This window comes from Thermobia domestica, chromosome 4 (genome assembly GCF_964235325.1).
Source record: "Thermobia domestica chromosome 4, izTheDome1.hap1.1, whole genome shotgun sequence".
In the NCBI taxonomy this organism is placed as follows: domain Eukaryota; kingdom Metazoa; phylum Arthropoda; class Insecta; order Zygentoma; family Lepismatidae; genus Thermobia; species Thermobia domestica.
This window is the reverse complement of record NC_137457.1, coordinates 25,160,389-25,175,196: the sequence shown is the minus strand read 5'-3', so window position 1 is coordinate 25,175,196 and position 14,808 is coordinate 25,160,389. Positions and strand designations below refer to the sequence as shown.

The 14,808-nt window shown below is 35.9% G+C and overlaps 1 protein-coding gene across 1 annotated transcript in view; it reads right to left on the bottom strand.

Moving 5' to 3' along the window:
* Window positions 1–13,158, bottom strand: part of LOC145683275 (uncharacterized) — a 33,810-nt gene extending 20,652 nt beyond the window's left edge. Inside the window, exons 1-2 of the mRNA XM_081754641.1 lie at window positions 13,026–13,158; window positions 1,822–1,863 (exon numbers count right to left, since the gene is read on the bottom strand). Of these exons, the coding sequence (XP_081610767.1) occupies window positions 1,822–1,863; window positions 13,026–13,062 (79 nt within the window). The 5' untranslated portion in view covers window positions 13,063–13,158. The remainder of the gene's footprint in view (window positions 1–1,821; window positions 1,864–13,025) is intronic.
* Between the last annotated feature and the right edge of the window lie 1,650 nt (window positions 13,159–14,808).

Sequence of the window (14,808 nt, the reverse complement as noted above, 5' to 3'; positions counted from 1 at the left end):
AATAACGGCTAGCCACACATATATATTCCTAGCTTTAACGCACACACTATTTCGAATGTATAGAGTCCCCATACAAACATTTATCATACCTTCGTATGACTTATTATTTGTTATGCCTATTATTAAGTAGTAACTAATAGCGGACACAAAACTGTTTTTTTCGACTTTCAGTTGTCTATAAATCCTGTTTGTTTTGCAAATCCGGTTATATATATATATATATATTCAAATATCTTATATATATATTAATATATATTAATCAAAAGTGGTTCCTGTTTTTACTTTACCAAAGCAGTTTTGAATTAAAATCAGTTTTTAGGATGATTATTATTATTAAAGAACTAGTTTGGGCTTTCTATTGAAAACTTCTTGCTTCTTCATTTGCAAATGAGTATTAGAAGAAGAAGAAGAAGGAGGAGGAGGAGGAGATACCGGCTTCGGAGAAAATCCCGCTGGTTTCAGTATTTTAAAAGAAAACAAGAACAGATACCAGCTTCGTCGAAAATCAAACTGGTTTCAATATTTAAAATTAAAAAAGAAACTACAAACAAAAATAGATACCAGCTTCGGTGAAAATCAAACTCGTTTCAACATTTAAGAAAAAACACGAACAAGAGTAGTGGCCGGTTTCGGCGAAAATCAAATTGGTTTCAGTATTTAAAACGCACGAATAAGAATAAATACCGGCTTCGGACTAAATCAAACTGGTTTTAATATTTAAAAAAAAAAAAAAAACACGAACAAGAACAGATATCGGCTTCAGCGAAACTCATACTGGTTTGAGTATTTAAAAAACAAGAATTTATATCGACTTGGGTGAAAATGAAACTAGTTGCTGTATATAAAAAAAAAAAAAAAAAAAAAAAAAAAAAAAACACGAATAAGACTAGATACGGACTTCGGCGAAAATCAAATTGGTTTCAGTATTTAAAACATACGAACAAGAATAAATACCGGCTTCGGACTAAATCAAACTGGTTTCAGTATTTAAAAAACACGAAGAACAGACGCACCCCCAGAATAAGACTGTCGTAACTCAAAATAGATTTTTAATTGTTATCAATTTTTAACGTGTAGTAATTGCAATGTGTATGTATTTAAGAAAGACTTTGTCTGCAATAATTATTACTATACATATTGCAATAACGTCACAATTTTAAAAAAGAGATGAGATAATGAAGTTCCTTTAGATATAACAAATTTCTTTGACTTACTTTTAAAATTTACATTTCAGAGTTACGACAGTTTTATTCTGAGGATGCGACGGCAAAACTCATACTGGTTTCAGTATTTTAAAAAAAAGAAAAAAACACGAACAAGAACACATACTGACTTTGGCGATAATCAAACTGGTTTCACCAGAAAACTTTTATTAAAGAAATGAGAAACCAGTTCCGATGACAAATCAAACCTGTTTTCTGAATAAAACAAACTGATTTTGGAGGAATTGAATATGTTCTTTTTGGGTTTTAGAGAAACGGGTTTCCGATTTCATAAAAATATATTTTGAACATTAGTAGAAATAACTCCGTTGAAAGTAGTGTTAAAGTGTCATCTTACATTCTTATTATCATTATTGTATAAAATCAGTGGCGTATTTAGGGGGTGGCTTCCGGGCTTAAGCCCCCCCCCGAAATCTTACTATAGTAAAGTATATGAAATATCTTGCAGAATTTTCACATTTTCAGACAAAGCCCCCCCCCCCCCCGAAAGTTAGCAAAGCCCCTCCCGAAATAAAATCGTAAATACGCCACTGTATAAAATAAATGTTCAATTGTTAGAAAAGTATATATAAGAAGTTATTTGAACATGTCTACTTACCGTTGTACATACGTCGCTGGCATGGGTTGTCAAGCAATACAGCTGCAAACGTAAAAAGATATATATATATAGAGGTTATTTGTTTTAGTATTTGAAAAACTTAATAACAACTAATTCACGGGTTTTCAAACTTTCTGCAGTTGAGGCTCCCCTCAACCACCAAGGTTTGAATGCGCCTACCCTGTCAAAAATGAAGTGTCAAAAACATAAATACATGTGTCCCTAAAAGAAAGACTATCACTATGATAAACTATGTTTCATTTATTAATCACTAATGGAAATATCTCATTAACACAGGTACTATACATTGTACACACTAACTACACCTTTTAATGTTAATAGCCGGTGCTAATAATTCTTAATTGTGATAAGTCAGATATTTATGTGAAAATTGAAAAATACGAGTAGAGAGGGAATTTAAATAATAGAAACCGGCACATTTAAATGTTGAGCAAAGTCAATGGAATGTATGAGCTTGTTTAGAGTCACAAAATTTATTAAATTTCGGCACATATTTTGAAATGCAAGACGGCTTCGACCAATAAAAATAAAACAAATAGAACTATTTGTGAATGGCGGTACACTTTAGAAAAGATTAAAACTCAGTAATCGTCCCAAAATTAATAACAGAAAATTAACAGAAAGAAAAATTCAGCTCGCATGGCGTCGCACGAAATTCCAGAGACATTTAAGAAGACATACTATTCTACATATATAAAGTAGAAGATAGTGGCCATGTAACAAGCATTATACACGTTTAAGCCAAAGGTGAAAGGGTCATCCCTGATCGTATGTTGAACAGAGGTGATAAACTAAAGAAGAAGGGTGCAGACTTAAGTATGCGTGTTGCATTATAAATACGTTCCTTTGTAGGATCTTTTTCAAAAATCATCGCGCTTCTCCTGACAACCTTCGGCGCCTAGCCAGGGAGGCGCGCCACACAGTTTGAAAACCCCTGAACTAATTATTTTGCAAGATTGCTAAGAAATCTGAAAAATTTAAGGTTTAGTCAGTAAAAAAGAGAATTTAGAAACGTGTTGTAGCCCGCGCTTTAACTTTTTTTAGTGTTGCTACAAGACAAGAGGACATTACACAAAATATACTTCAATAATAATAATTAATATGGTTTAAATGGTGTTTTATCACATTTCTTGGTGGAAGGATTCTAGTTAATTTTTATTTACTTATTTGTCACTTATAACAGGACTATTGTCCCAATGACAATAGTCTTACAAAAATTTAATTATATAGAGATACTATATACAAGTACAATGATAAAACAAAACTAATAGATAGGATGCAAAATAAAATACGAAAGAAGAATAAATATAGTAAAATAATATGAATATATAAAGTTGGTATTAGTGTACAATGTTGCATCTATAACAAAGGAGAAAGCAGACTTTGGTAAATGAACTTCGGGGCCATCCTTGGCGAGGTAGTAGTGCGCATTCAAAGTATTAATATTACAAACTGTGAGAGAACAATAGCCAAAAAATAGCAGAGAAAAAGCGCCTAAAATGTTTCCGACTAGAAGCATATACGATACGACGCGTCAAGTTACCAAATTATGGCGTGGCACAGTGAGTAGTATGTACAGTTCACGTGCAAAGGGTTCCGGTTTCGATTCACATTCGAGTCATTTTTTTTTTTTTTTTTTTTGCTTTAACCAATAAAGTAGCCATTGTAAGTGCAAGTAAAATATTAATGCACCATATTATAATGCATATAACAATGGAAATGTTCCAATCAATTGTAAAATCTTTCAATGTTCCATGTTAACTAGCAATAGAATGTAACCTATTCCGTAAATATATTGGTATCACGAGTTATATTATGATTACCACAGTCATTGTGTAAAAATGTTCTTCGCGTCTAAACCTGTGGGCAGTATGCGAATTACAAGGGGGAGGATGGGGAAATCCCCTTTGGTAATACTGGATGTATGCTATAACCAGCGGCATCATTTTAGACTTCGCTTGAGGGAGGCAAGAGCACCACCGACATAAGACTCACGTTTTGTACTAGTATATTAGTAGACAATCGATTGAAGTACATGTATTCCTTGAAGTTTGCAGGGGGCAATTTCCCCTCTTGCTCCAATAAATGACGCCCCTGACTACAACTATCATACTTTCCCATGCTATTGTCGTCTGAAATGACACCACTGCATAGCATACATCCAGTATTATCAAAGGGAATTTCCCCTCATTCTCCTTGTAACTCACACACTGTCCATAGATATAGATACAAAGCCTCAAGAACATTTTTTTACACAACAGTGGTAACCATAACATAACTCGTGATATCAATATATTTAAAGTAATAGGTTAGATTCTATTGCTATTTAACATGGAACATTGAAAGGTTTTACAACCGATTTGAACATTTCTAGTATTTTATACATTATAAACATGCGGTGAATTAATATTACTTGTAGTTACAAATGACTACTTTATTGGTTAAATGAAAAATGTTTACTCGAACGTGAATTGAACCCAAGATCCTTTGCACATGAACCGTAGATGCTCTTACTCTGCCACGCCGTCATTTGGTACCTTTATACGTCGTATCATATATGCGGCTAGTTGGAAACTTTAAGAGTACTTTAAATGTGCACTACTAGCTCGCGAAAAATAGCCCTGAAGTTTATTTACCAGAGTCTGTTTTCTCCTCCTTAGTAGAAGAAAAAACAATATATACAGTATTCCAGTAACCATCTGACGCATTTCTTATCTAATATTTGTTTCAACAATATCGGATATAAAGGGTATGAAAGAGAAAAAATCAATCTCTGGACTTATCCTAGATACATCATTATAACTTCGACAAATTCAAATTAGGGAAGAATTCATATGCATAGAAATTCTAGATTTCGGATTACAAATTAATGTTCTAGTTCTTAAACTGGTTTTGGTGATATTAAAATTCAACATACTCATGCACGTATGATTATCTATAATGTCATTCACAAATTTAAATAAGAAAATCAATTGAGATATTTCCCGTCGTGTAGCTAATGACGAATATTTAAATATAATAATGTACTGTAAGAAACTCTCATGTCATAGGAATTCACCCTGTACATCTAAAATACAAATATCTTAAAAAGTTATTTTGTATTCTTTCAATGTTTCTTTCGAATTGCTTATAGTAAGGAGCCTATACTACTGACGCATATTCCAACTTGCTACGTACTATACTATTAAGCAAAACCGTATAAGCTCTTGTGTTAGTAAATTTACTTGTATTTCTAATTTAAAATCCTAAAAATTTACATGCTTCATTAATTACTTTGTGTACATGCTAATTAAAGCATAGTTTAGAATCTATAGTAGCCGCTGGTCCAGTGGCTACTGCGTGTGCCTCTGGCCCCCGTCGTCCCGCTTTCGATTCCCGGTGAAAAACCTCAAAAATTTAATTTCACGATCGCGCATTTTCATTAAACATTCGTCTCTTTTAGTCTAAAGGGAATAAATGTAGGATGTTAAGCTAAATTATATTATTTCAATGGATGAGTAAATAATTTTGACACTTCCGATGACAATTTCTAAAACTTAAAATTTCAGTTCCAATAAAGATGGGTGCTTAGTAAAGAAAGCATATTCGATATATGAATCACACCAATTCTCCTACTGAACTAGGACTACGAATAGTGAGCCCAGTCCACGAATTTCCCGAACAGCCCTAGTATTTATTTTTTAAAGTTTATTGTCACAGAGATTTGGACAAAATTTAAGATTTTCTCTTGTATACGTCAACTTATGGCATAAACACTGTAGGTTCCATATCACGAAGTTATCAAAACGTCTTCAGTTCATCTAACAAAATTTGGACAGGAGAAGTAAATTAGAAAAATCGGTTATGATAATTCTTTTTGGGGTATGGAAATATTTGGTATGTAAAAGGTTAAGTTTTATTAGTCTAAATAAACCATATAGCAAATATTGCTCAACGAAAAGGTTTAAACAAAATTAAGAATATCTTTTCTGAATTGCCATAAATTTTGTCAGATGGACAAGAGATGCTAAGAAAATAATGTAATATGTAGGATTCGGAATTTACCATAAATAGACTTTGCCAGAAGTAATTTGACCCGTACATTCCACTGGTTATAAAAAAAAAGAAAATAAATAAATTAAATAAAAGGAAAGGAAATAAATAAAGAAAGAAAGAAACAAACTTTGTCCGCGTTACCCAAACAGTGATCACAATAATAGGTATCCACAGTCCTGCAATTTGACCACATATGACTTATAATAACTTTCAAGTTTAATGGAAAAGCCTTAATATGTCTTAATATGCGTTATATATCTAATATGCCTTAATATGGAGTTCGAAACACCAAACATATCTGAATGATAATCGTGAAATGGCAATCAGAGCGTCGGGCTATTGTAAGTAGTATGTTAGAGCAAATGTCATACTATGTTAGACGTAGCAGAACAGTAGTGAGCAATGAACTGAGCAGACGGTAATAGTGTGAAATGACCGACCTTCCTGGTTTCCGAAGAGGGCAAACTGTTGACCCTCAGTTATGTGATGCGAGAGTAATAAAAGTAGTAACTGTGTTAGGTGTATCGTCAGAAACCATGTCTATGGTGATGGTTAACAACACTTACAACAAAACCATCGACAGAGAGGAACAGTAGTCGGAAGGAAACCCTCAGTAACAAGTCACACCGAGGATTCAAGGGAGTTGTCATTCGCAACCGTCCTGCTTCTAAGGTCAAGTGATAGAGGAACACAAACAGAACCTTCCCTAATCTATGTTGACAATTACAGTTTGCCACGAGCTACATGACATAGACATACAGAATCCGGTTGCGTGGGCGAAACTGCAAATAAGGAACTTTAACTCTTTAGCAAAATGCTAATGGTGCCCGGAACATGTAACATGGACTGCTGATGAGTCATATTTCTCCTTTCTTTAAAGCGCGGGCAATGTTTATTTGTGGAAACGGCCAAAGGAGCGTATGCTCCACCGTGTGTTCGCAACACTATGAAACATGGTAGGCGTTCTGTGATGTTATGGGGCGTAATACCATGGTTTTGTTATATACTGAATAAGCAGTCGCGGACAGACGACTAGGAGTGGTCCTCCAGCTTGGGGGTTTGGGTAAGGCTAACACCCTCATCCTGTAAAAAAAAGGTACTTGTTCAGAAACATTCACAAAAGCCTCGGACAAGGACTGATAACTTGGCACGACATCAGCAAAAGAAAATGGACATGAGATTTGGAACATGGAATATTAGAAGTCTTTATAGGGCAGGCGCGTTAAAATCTGTAACGAGTGAGTTAGAGAAATACAGGATGGACTTAGTAGGAGTTCAGGAAGTTAGGTGGGAAGGAAATGGATCTGAGAATTCCGGAAGTTTTACGTTCTTTTACGGGGAAGGAAATAAAAATCACCGGTTAGGAACAGGGTTTTTCATTCACAAACGAATATTACCAGCAATTAAACGGGTTGAATTTGTTACTGACAGACTTTCTTTTATTACTCTTAAGGGACGGTGGTGTGATATTATTGTTTTAAATGTACATGCTCCAACTGAAGATAAGGGTGACGATATAAAAGATAGTTTTTACGAAGAAGTGGAACGGATATTTGACCAACTCCCGCGATACCATATGAAGTTTCTATTAGGGGATTTCAATGCGAAGGTAGGACGAGAGGATATTTTCAAACCGATTATAGGGAACGAAAGTTTGCATAAGGAAAGTAATGACAACGGTGTTAGACTCGTGAACTTTGCAACATCCAAAAACCTAATCGTGAAGAGTACAAAATTCCCACATCGCGACGTTCATAAATACACTTGGACATCACCAGACGGAAAAACACATAATCAAATTGATCACGTTTTAGTAGATAGAAGAAGACAATCTAGCATAATTGACGTCCGGTCGTTTAGAGGGGCTGATTGTGACACTGATCACTACCTGGTAGTAGCGATAATACGGGAGAGATTATCGTTGAATAAAGGTAATATTCAATGTCCGAAAACGGAGAGATTTAATTTAAAGAAATTAGAAGAGAGCCAGGTAAGAGAGGAATACAAGTTTGAAGTTTCGAATAGATTCGCGGTTTTAGAAGACTCGGAGTGCACTAGTGTTGAGGATACTTGGATTGAAATTAGAGATAGCATTAAAAGTTCAGCAATAGAAAAATTGGGACACGCGGAAATACGTAGGAACAAACCATAGTTCGACCAAGAATGCATTAAACTAGCAGAGAAGAGAAAACAGGCAAAATTACGGTGGCTACAAAATCCGAATGAAACAACAACACAAAATTTCGCAGATATCAGGCGGGAAACTTCCAAAACTTTTAGAAGAAAGAAACGGGATTTTTTGAAAGCTAAAATTAAGGAACTTAAAGATAATAGTAAAAATAAAAATATTCGGGACATGTATAATGGGATCAACGAATTTAAGAAAGGCTATCAATCTCGTGCTTATATATTAAAGAAATCTGACGGAACAGTTCTCACCGATACGGATAGCCTCTTAAATAGATGGAAAGATTTCTTTGACGATTTGCTTAACACGCAGCCAAAAACTAATGTGCGTGGAGAAAAGGAGATACACACCGCAGAAACGTATATTCCAGAACCCAATCGAATAGAAGTGGAAGCCGCTATAAAGAAATTGAAGAAACACAAATCTCCGGGTGTAGATGAAATTCCGGCTGAGTTAAGTTTAGCTGGAGGCGAAAAATTGTGGAACAAGATACACAAACTCATTCTCCTTATCTGGAACAAGGAAGAATTGCCACAAGAGTGGAAAGAATCAATCATTGTTCCAATTCACAAGAAAGGCGACAAAACTTACTGTAATAATTATCGAGGCATTTCTCTTCTGTCAACATCCTATAAAATCCTTTCAAATATTCTGTTAGCAAGATTGGCCCCATACGCAGATGAAATTATTGGAGATTATCAGTGCGGATTCAGACGAAATCGATCAACTATCGACCAAATATTTACCATTCGCCAAATACTCGAAAAGAAGTGGGAATACAATACCCCGGTACATCAACTATTTATTAATTTTAGAAAGGCGTACGACTCCGTTAGGAGAGAAACACTATACAACGTTCTTACAGAACTTGAAATACCGAGAAAGCTAATTAGATTAATTAAGATATGTTTAAGTGAATCCCAAAGTAAAGTCCGGGTAGGAAACTTTTTGTCCACGAGCTTCCACGTCGAAAATGGCCTGAAACAAGGAGATGCGTTGTCGCCATTATTATTTAACTTTGTGCTGGAATACGCCATAAGGAAAATCAAAGATAGCAACCAGGGCCTAGAGTTGAACGGCATTCACCAGGTTATGGCATATGCTGATGATGTAAATTTAATAGGGGATGATAGGAGAACAGTAGAAATAAATGCAGAGATCTTATTAAACGCTTGCAGGGACATGGGTTTAGAAGTACATGCAGAGTAAACTAAATACATGGAAGTGCGTCGGGACCGTAATACGGCAAATTGTGGAGGCGTTAAAATATTAAATAATGCTTTTGATAAAGTGGATACTTTCAAATATTTAGGATCAATATTAACAGACGAAAATCATATTCACGAAGAAATTAAATGTCGACTAAAAGCAGGAAATTCGTGTTACTATTCGGTTCAAAATCTCTTGTCGTCGCGAATTATGTGGAGGAATTTGAAGCTTAAAATATAGAAAACGATAATCATGCCTTTTGTTCTGTATGGTTGTGAAACATGGTCGCTTACTCTGAGGGAAGAACATAGACTGAAAGTATTTGAGAACAGGACCCTGAGAAGAATATTCGGACCCAAGAGGAACGAGAATGGGGAATGGCGGAAGCTTCATAACGAGGAACTACATAGTTTGTACACTTTACCCAACATTGTTAGGGTCGTCAAGTCTAGGAGGCTTAGGTGGGCAGGTCATGTAGCTAGAACGGAAGAAAGTAGAAACGCTTTCAAAGTCTTGACTGGTAGACCCATAGGAAAACGACCATTAGGAAGACCTAGGTGCAGATGGGAGGACAATATTAAGATGGATCTCGCAGAGATAGGAATACAAAGTAGAAACTGGATGCAATTAGCTAAGGATAGAAGTAAATGGAGAGCTTTTCTGAACGCGGCACTGAACCTCCGGTTTCCATAGACCATAGAGTTAGTTAGTTAGTTAGTTAGTTGACGCTTACCGGTCATAACACTGCTTGTGATTATGTTGCCATTTTATGAAACCGTGTGCATCCTATGGTCCAAATGATGTTTCCGAGCATACTGGATGATAATGCACCCATTCTCATACGAGAGTCGGCTGATAAATTCTCGGCCCGACCTTCTTCCGAATGTACTACCCTGATGTGTTTGATGTCATGTGAAATTATGATCTTTTATATGTTTAAGTACCAAATTTCACGATTGTACCATGAACGGTTTTTATTTTACAGGTAATTGAATGGACCATGGACAGAGAAAAATATTTATTTCGGCCAAAACCTCGCGGATCAAAAGCTAGGTGTGGCACGGTGCGTTTTCGAGGTGAAGAAGGAAGTCATTTGTTCATTTAATCGACAGTCAAAATGCTTTGCACGGACCCATACGAGGTGTTTAGTTCTTCGAATAGTCATTCGCCTGTTTAAACAAATCATTTGTGCCACTTTTTCGACGTTTTCATCTGTTTTTGACGTCGAAGGACGTCTCAATCGTTGCTCGTTTTCAACCGACTTATTGCTGTTTTTGAATCGCTCGTACCATTTGTAAACAATCTTCCATGCCACCGCTTCATTGCCATAAACTGACTTTGACATTTGGTGAGCTTCTTTGGCATCTTTTTGCAGCTCAGAACAAAATTTAATTTTGGCACGCGACACTGTTAACACGTCCTCACTCTTCTGCCTCTGGAAGCCAACTAACAAGTCACAACTTGTTCAAACTCTACACTGACCTACACCTTTACTACTTGAAATGAATACAATATTTGTAGATGGCATTTTGAAATTACATTCACCATACTTTTTAATCATACCTTGTGTGTCTGGCACGTTTAATCGTGGTGTGCGTATTTTTCCCTGATGTGCAAATATCGTCACTTTTCAAGTAAGTGACGCATTTAATTGCAAAGGAAAATCTTGCGATTCTTACCGGACATCCTATCAAGATTGAACAAGTATTAAGACGAAGATGTTGAGATGTAAACTAATCTATATAAATATAATTAAAACAAACTCTCTATGTCATACCATGACGAAAACAAAATGGCTCAAACTTTCGAATTGAACTTTTGAACATAGCACTTGATTAGCACTTGCTTTTATTATTTCATTTTGATCAAAATTCGTGTTCTAAGTACGGTGAAAGGGGCTTAACTTTTATCTTAACATGTTTGCCATAAACCTTCTTGTTCCCGACCAAGAAACGGGTATTTCCGCTTGAGCTGTTGAGTTGAGTTTTCAGTTTAGCGTTCCTTTCATCTGCGACGCTATATAAGACATGCACTTACAACTTAACGTGGGATCCCAATCACATGCAGCATTGCAAACCCGAGAATCAAACCCATGTCTCCCACTTCAATGGAGCGTATTCTATCCCATACCGTAAGCGTCGGTCGACCACTGATAGGCAACTAACGATATCTCGTCAAAAATTGACGGTCTCACAGCGATGATTCGTGGTGGCTTTAAAAATTATAGTACCAGCGGCAGAGACGCGACGAAACGCCAATGAACCACAAAATTGCTCCCTCAAAATATGTTAAATCGCCTATATACGTGATTTCTTTACATTAAGGTGAGTTTAAAAAACACACCCCGCGGTGGGCGCAAACCACCAACCTTATGATTACTAGGATTGAGTTCTTCCGACTTCGCCATGGAGGCGATGAAGAAAAAGTTTGCTTGTTGGCTTAAATCGTTCAGGTCTTCTTAATTTGGCCAATCAGAGTGCTCCTTTAACCATGTATATTCGACGACAACCGTTTGGGATCAGATAAAATGCATTCGCCATGTAAATTTATAACAAAATGAAGCGCGTATATTTACTTTATTTCATAGTTCTCCCATATTCACTTTCTAATGATCGGCGACAGTTGCCATCTAAATTCATACAATGATACGCACTCATCTCAAAGTTTGTCACTTCATGATGTAGTTACTCTTGATCCTCGGAGCTTATTTTGGCAACATTTCGTCAGGAAACAAATCTATATATATAAAAGAGAACGTACAAAATCCTTTGTCCGCTCATCACGCTAATACGGCTGAACCAATTTCTTTCATTTTTGGGGGGTTATTAGGATTTGGACCCTAGATGGTTTTTATCATATCACTTTAATTTTTAATTACCAGTGTCTTGAGATAATTGACCATTCAAGTGTCCATAACGTACAAATCCTTTGTTATTAGTTCATCATAGGTAAAAATAAACGTATTTATATGCAACCCGCATGACCGTGTCACTCGGCGGGTTAACATAAATGACAGGCGATATACAGCGGAAAATAGCTTGAATCTTCTGTTTAAAATTTTTTAATTGATTTGCTTATTTTTACAGACACTTTTACAATATGCCAGCACCGGGATGACCACAGCGAAGCGGGGCGGGTTAACATAAATGACAGGCGATATACAGCGGAAAATAGCTTGAATCTTCTGTTTAAAATTTTTTAATTGATTTGCTTATTTTTACAGACACTTTTACAATATGCCAGCACCGGGATGACCGCAGCGAAGCGGGGCGGGTTAACATAAATGACAGGCGATATAATGTTAAGATTTACTGCAATCTTCTATGGTTTTTATCATATCACTTGAAAGCGAAAAAGTAAAAATTATCTAAGTAACAAAGTTTATTGCGTTCCGGGGTGACCGCAGCGAAGCGGGGTGAACGCTGCTAGTAATATATAATAATAACCGTTTGCACATGACTGCAATAGTTCGTGTTGGTCCCTTCGTGATTCTCCGCGACGAATCGAAGAAGCACTCACTGCTACACAGTGGTAACTTCAACACTCCGACTCTAGGTATCTGTTTCGTCTCAATGAAACCCTGCCTCCATCGGCACACTAGCGGCAATACTTCGACTCGTCGCAATATCGACGATTCACATTTACCGGCAAGTTGGCCACTAGGTGTTGGCGACATTTACGGAATAGGGTAGCCACTTAGGTACAAGGAAGCTCAGGTAATGTTGTAATAAGAGTAGAAACACAATGTTACCTGGAAGAAATACAGCCAAAATTAGCAGAGTCTTCATTGTTACCACTTCTTTTGACTACTGATTGCAGTTCTACCACACACAGTCGACTGTTACTTTCACAAAATGTGTAGCTACTTTATATATCAATCTTGAAGCATCTCAAGATCATGAAAGCTATTTTTGCTAGTAAGGTTTTGACCTTTACCCATGCAAAAGCCATTTCTCTTTTCAGAATTTCTCCTTACGTCAATATCGATAAAGAAGAAAAAGATAATTGTTTCACGTTCTCTCCACAAGAAATGCATATTTAACTTTAAAGATTAGTACTATCTATACTAGTAGTATAGAAAGGCTGTCAAATTGAAGATGTAATAGTATTATTTTTTTTAAAAAAAAGTAATGAAAATTGTTTTCAATAGACGAAAAATGACACATGTAGATAAGATTGTATTAGATAACTTTGCAGTGCTAATAAGCACAAGTTTAGATTATTATTTAATAAATCACTGAGTTCTTATTTCAGAAAGATTTTGTAATCACGTAGCTAATGATAATTATGAAGAAGATTATAGGTTTTATATAGGATCATCACATTAAGAAACAACTCAACAATACTCTGAAAGTTACGATAATTTTATTCTGCAAAAGCGATAATATTTGACAATAATCCTTGCCCTAGCTATAAAACACAAAATCATCCCGTGAATGCAGTACTTGCTAATGCAAGAATACATACACGGAATGGTGCGGATCAATAGATTTTGGAAGTCTTGCGTGAGAAATCGACACTTACTATGGGATATGTCGATACTATATAAACAATGAAAACCTTCACATCTTTGAAAACAGTGTCATTTACAACGAACATAAAACGCAATGAAATACTAGATGTAAGGTTTCTACTACCTACATATAACTTATTTGCACACTTTGCTGCGATTCATTACAACCTAAGTTGAAATACAATAACATTGAAACAATGTAAGCTCGTTAATAACAAACTTTGTTTTCAACCTGTTTTGCAACATATTGTATTTCAATATTTCACAAAGCATAATAATGAATAATCGAAAATCACAATTTAAGCCGGTCATTTTCGGAGTCCGCATGCGAAGAGTCGAACAGAGCCTGAATTCTTCCAACTGAACCTGACTTTCTCATAGACTTCTTTAACAACATTTTGCCAGGATTCCCATGAACAAAGTTGCCAGAAGTTGAAATTGTTTTCAAACTGCGGAATTAAGAACGATTGACAATTTTAAGTGCTGTGTAGTGGGAGCATGACACATGTATCGTGCTAATCTAAAACCAAAGATACTTTACCTTAGGCTATAACGGACTAAATGACCCATAAGCTGAGAAAGCGTGATTGTTATGTAACCTAAACCTATGATGCATACACTAAGATGAACCAGACGGTAGTTCTTTTGTCTGATGACTTTCCTTATAACAAAAGAACTACATGTCGAAATCTCCTTGCAATCACTGTTGATTAATTCCTTAACTGCATTGATCAACAAAATCTGGCGCGAGTTGTCACTGTAATAAGCAATGTGTGTCAGCCTGACACACATGCATACAGAGGGTACACTCTATCAAAATATCAATCCTTTGCTTGCTTTCATCAACATGTATTATTACTATAGATTATTTTTGACTTACTGAAGCTTATAGTATGGATACGTTTTCTTAAATAAAGCTTTATGTACCCATTTTAAAGGCTTCTCCTTCCTTTGCAACAGGCAAAATTAATTTCCCTGAATATGCAACTTGTCACTGAGAATCGACACTAACCTTCCACGT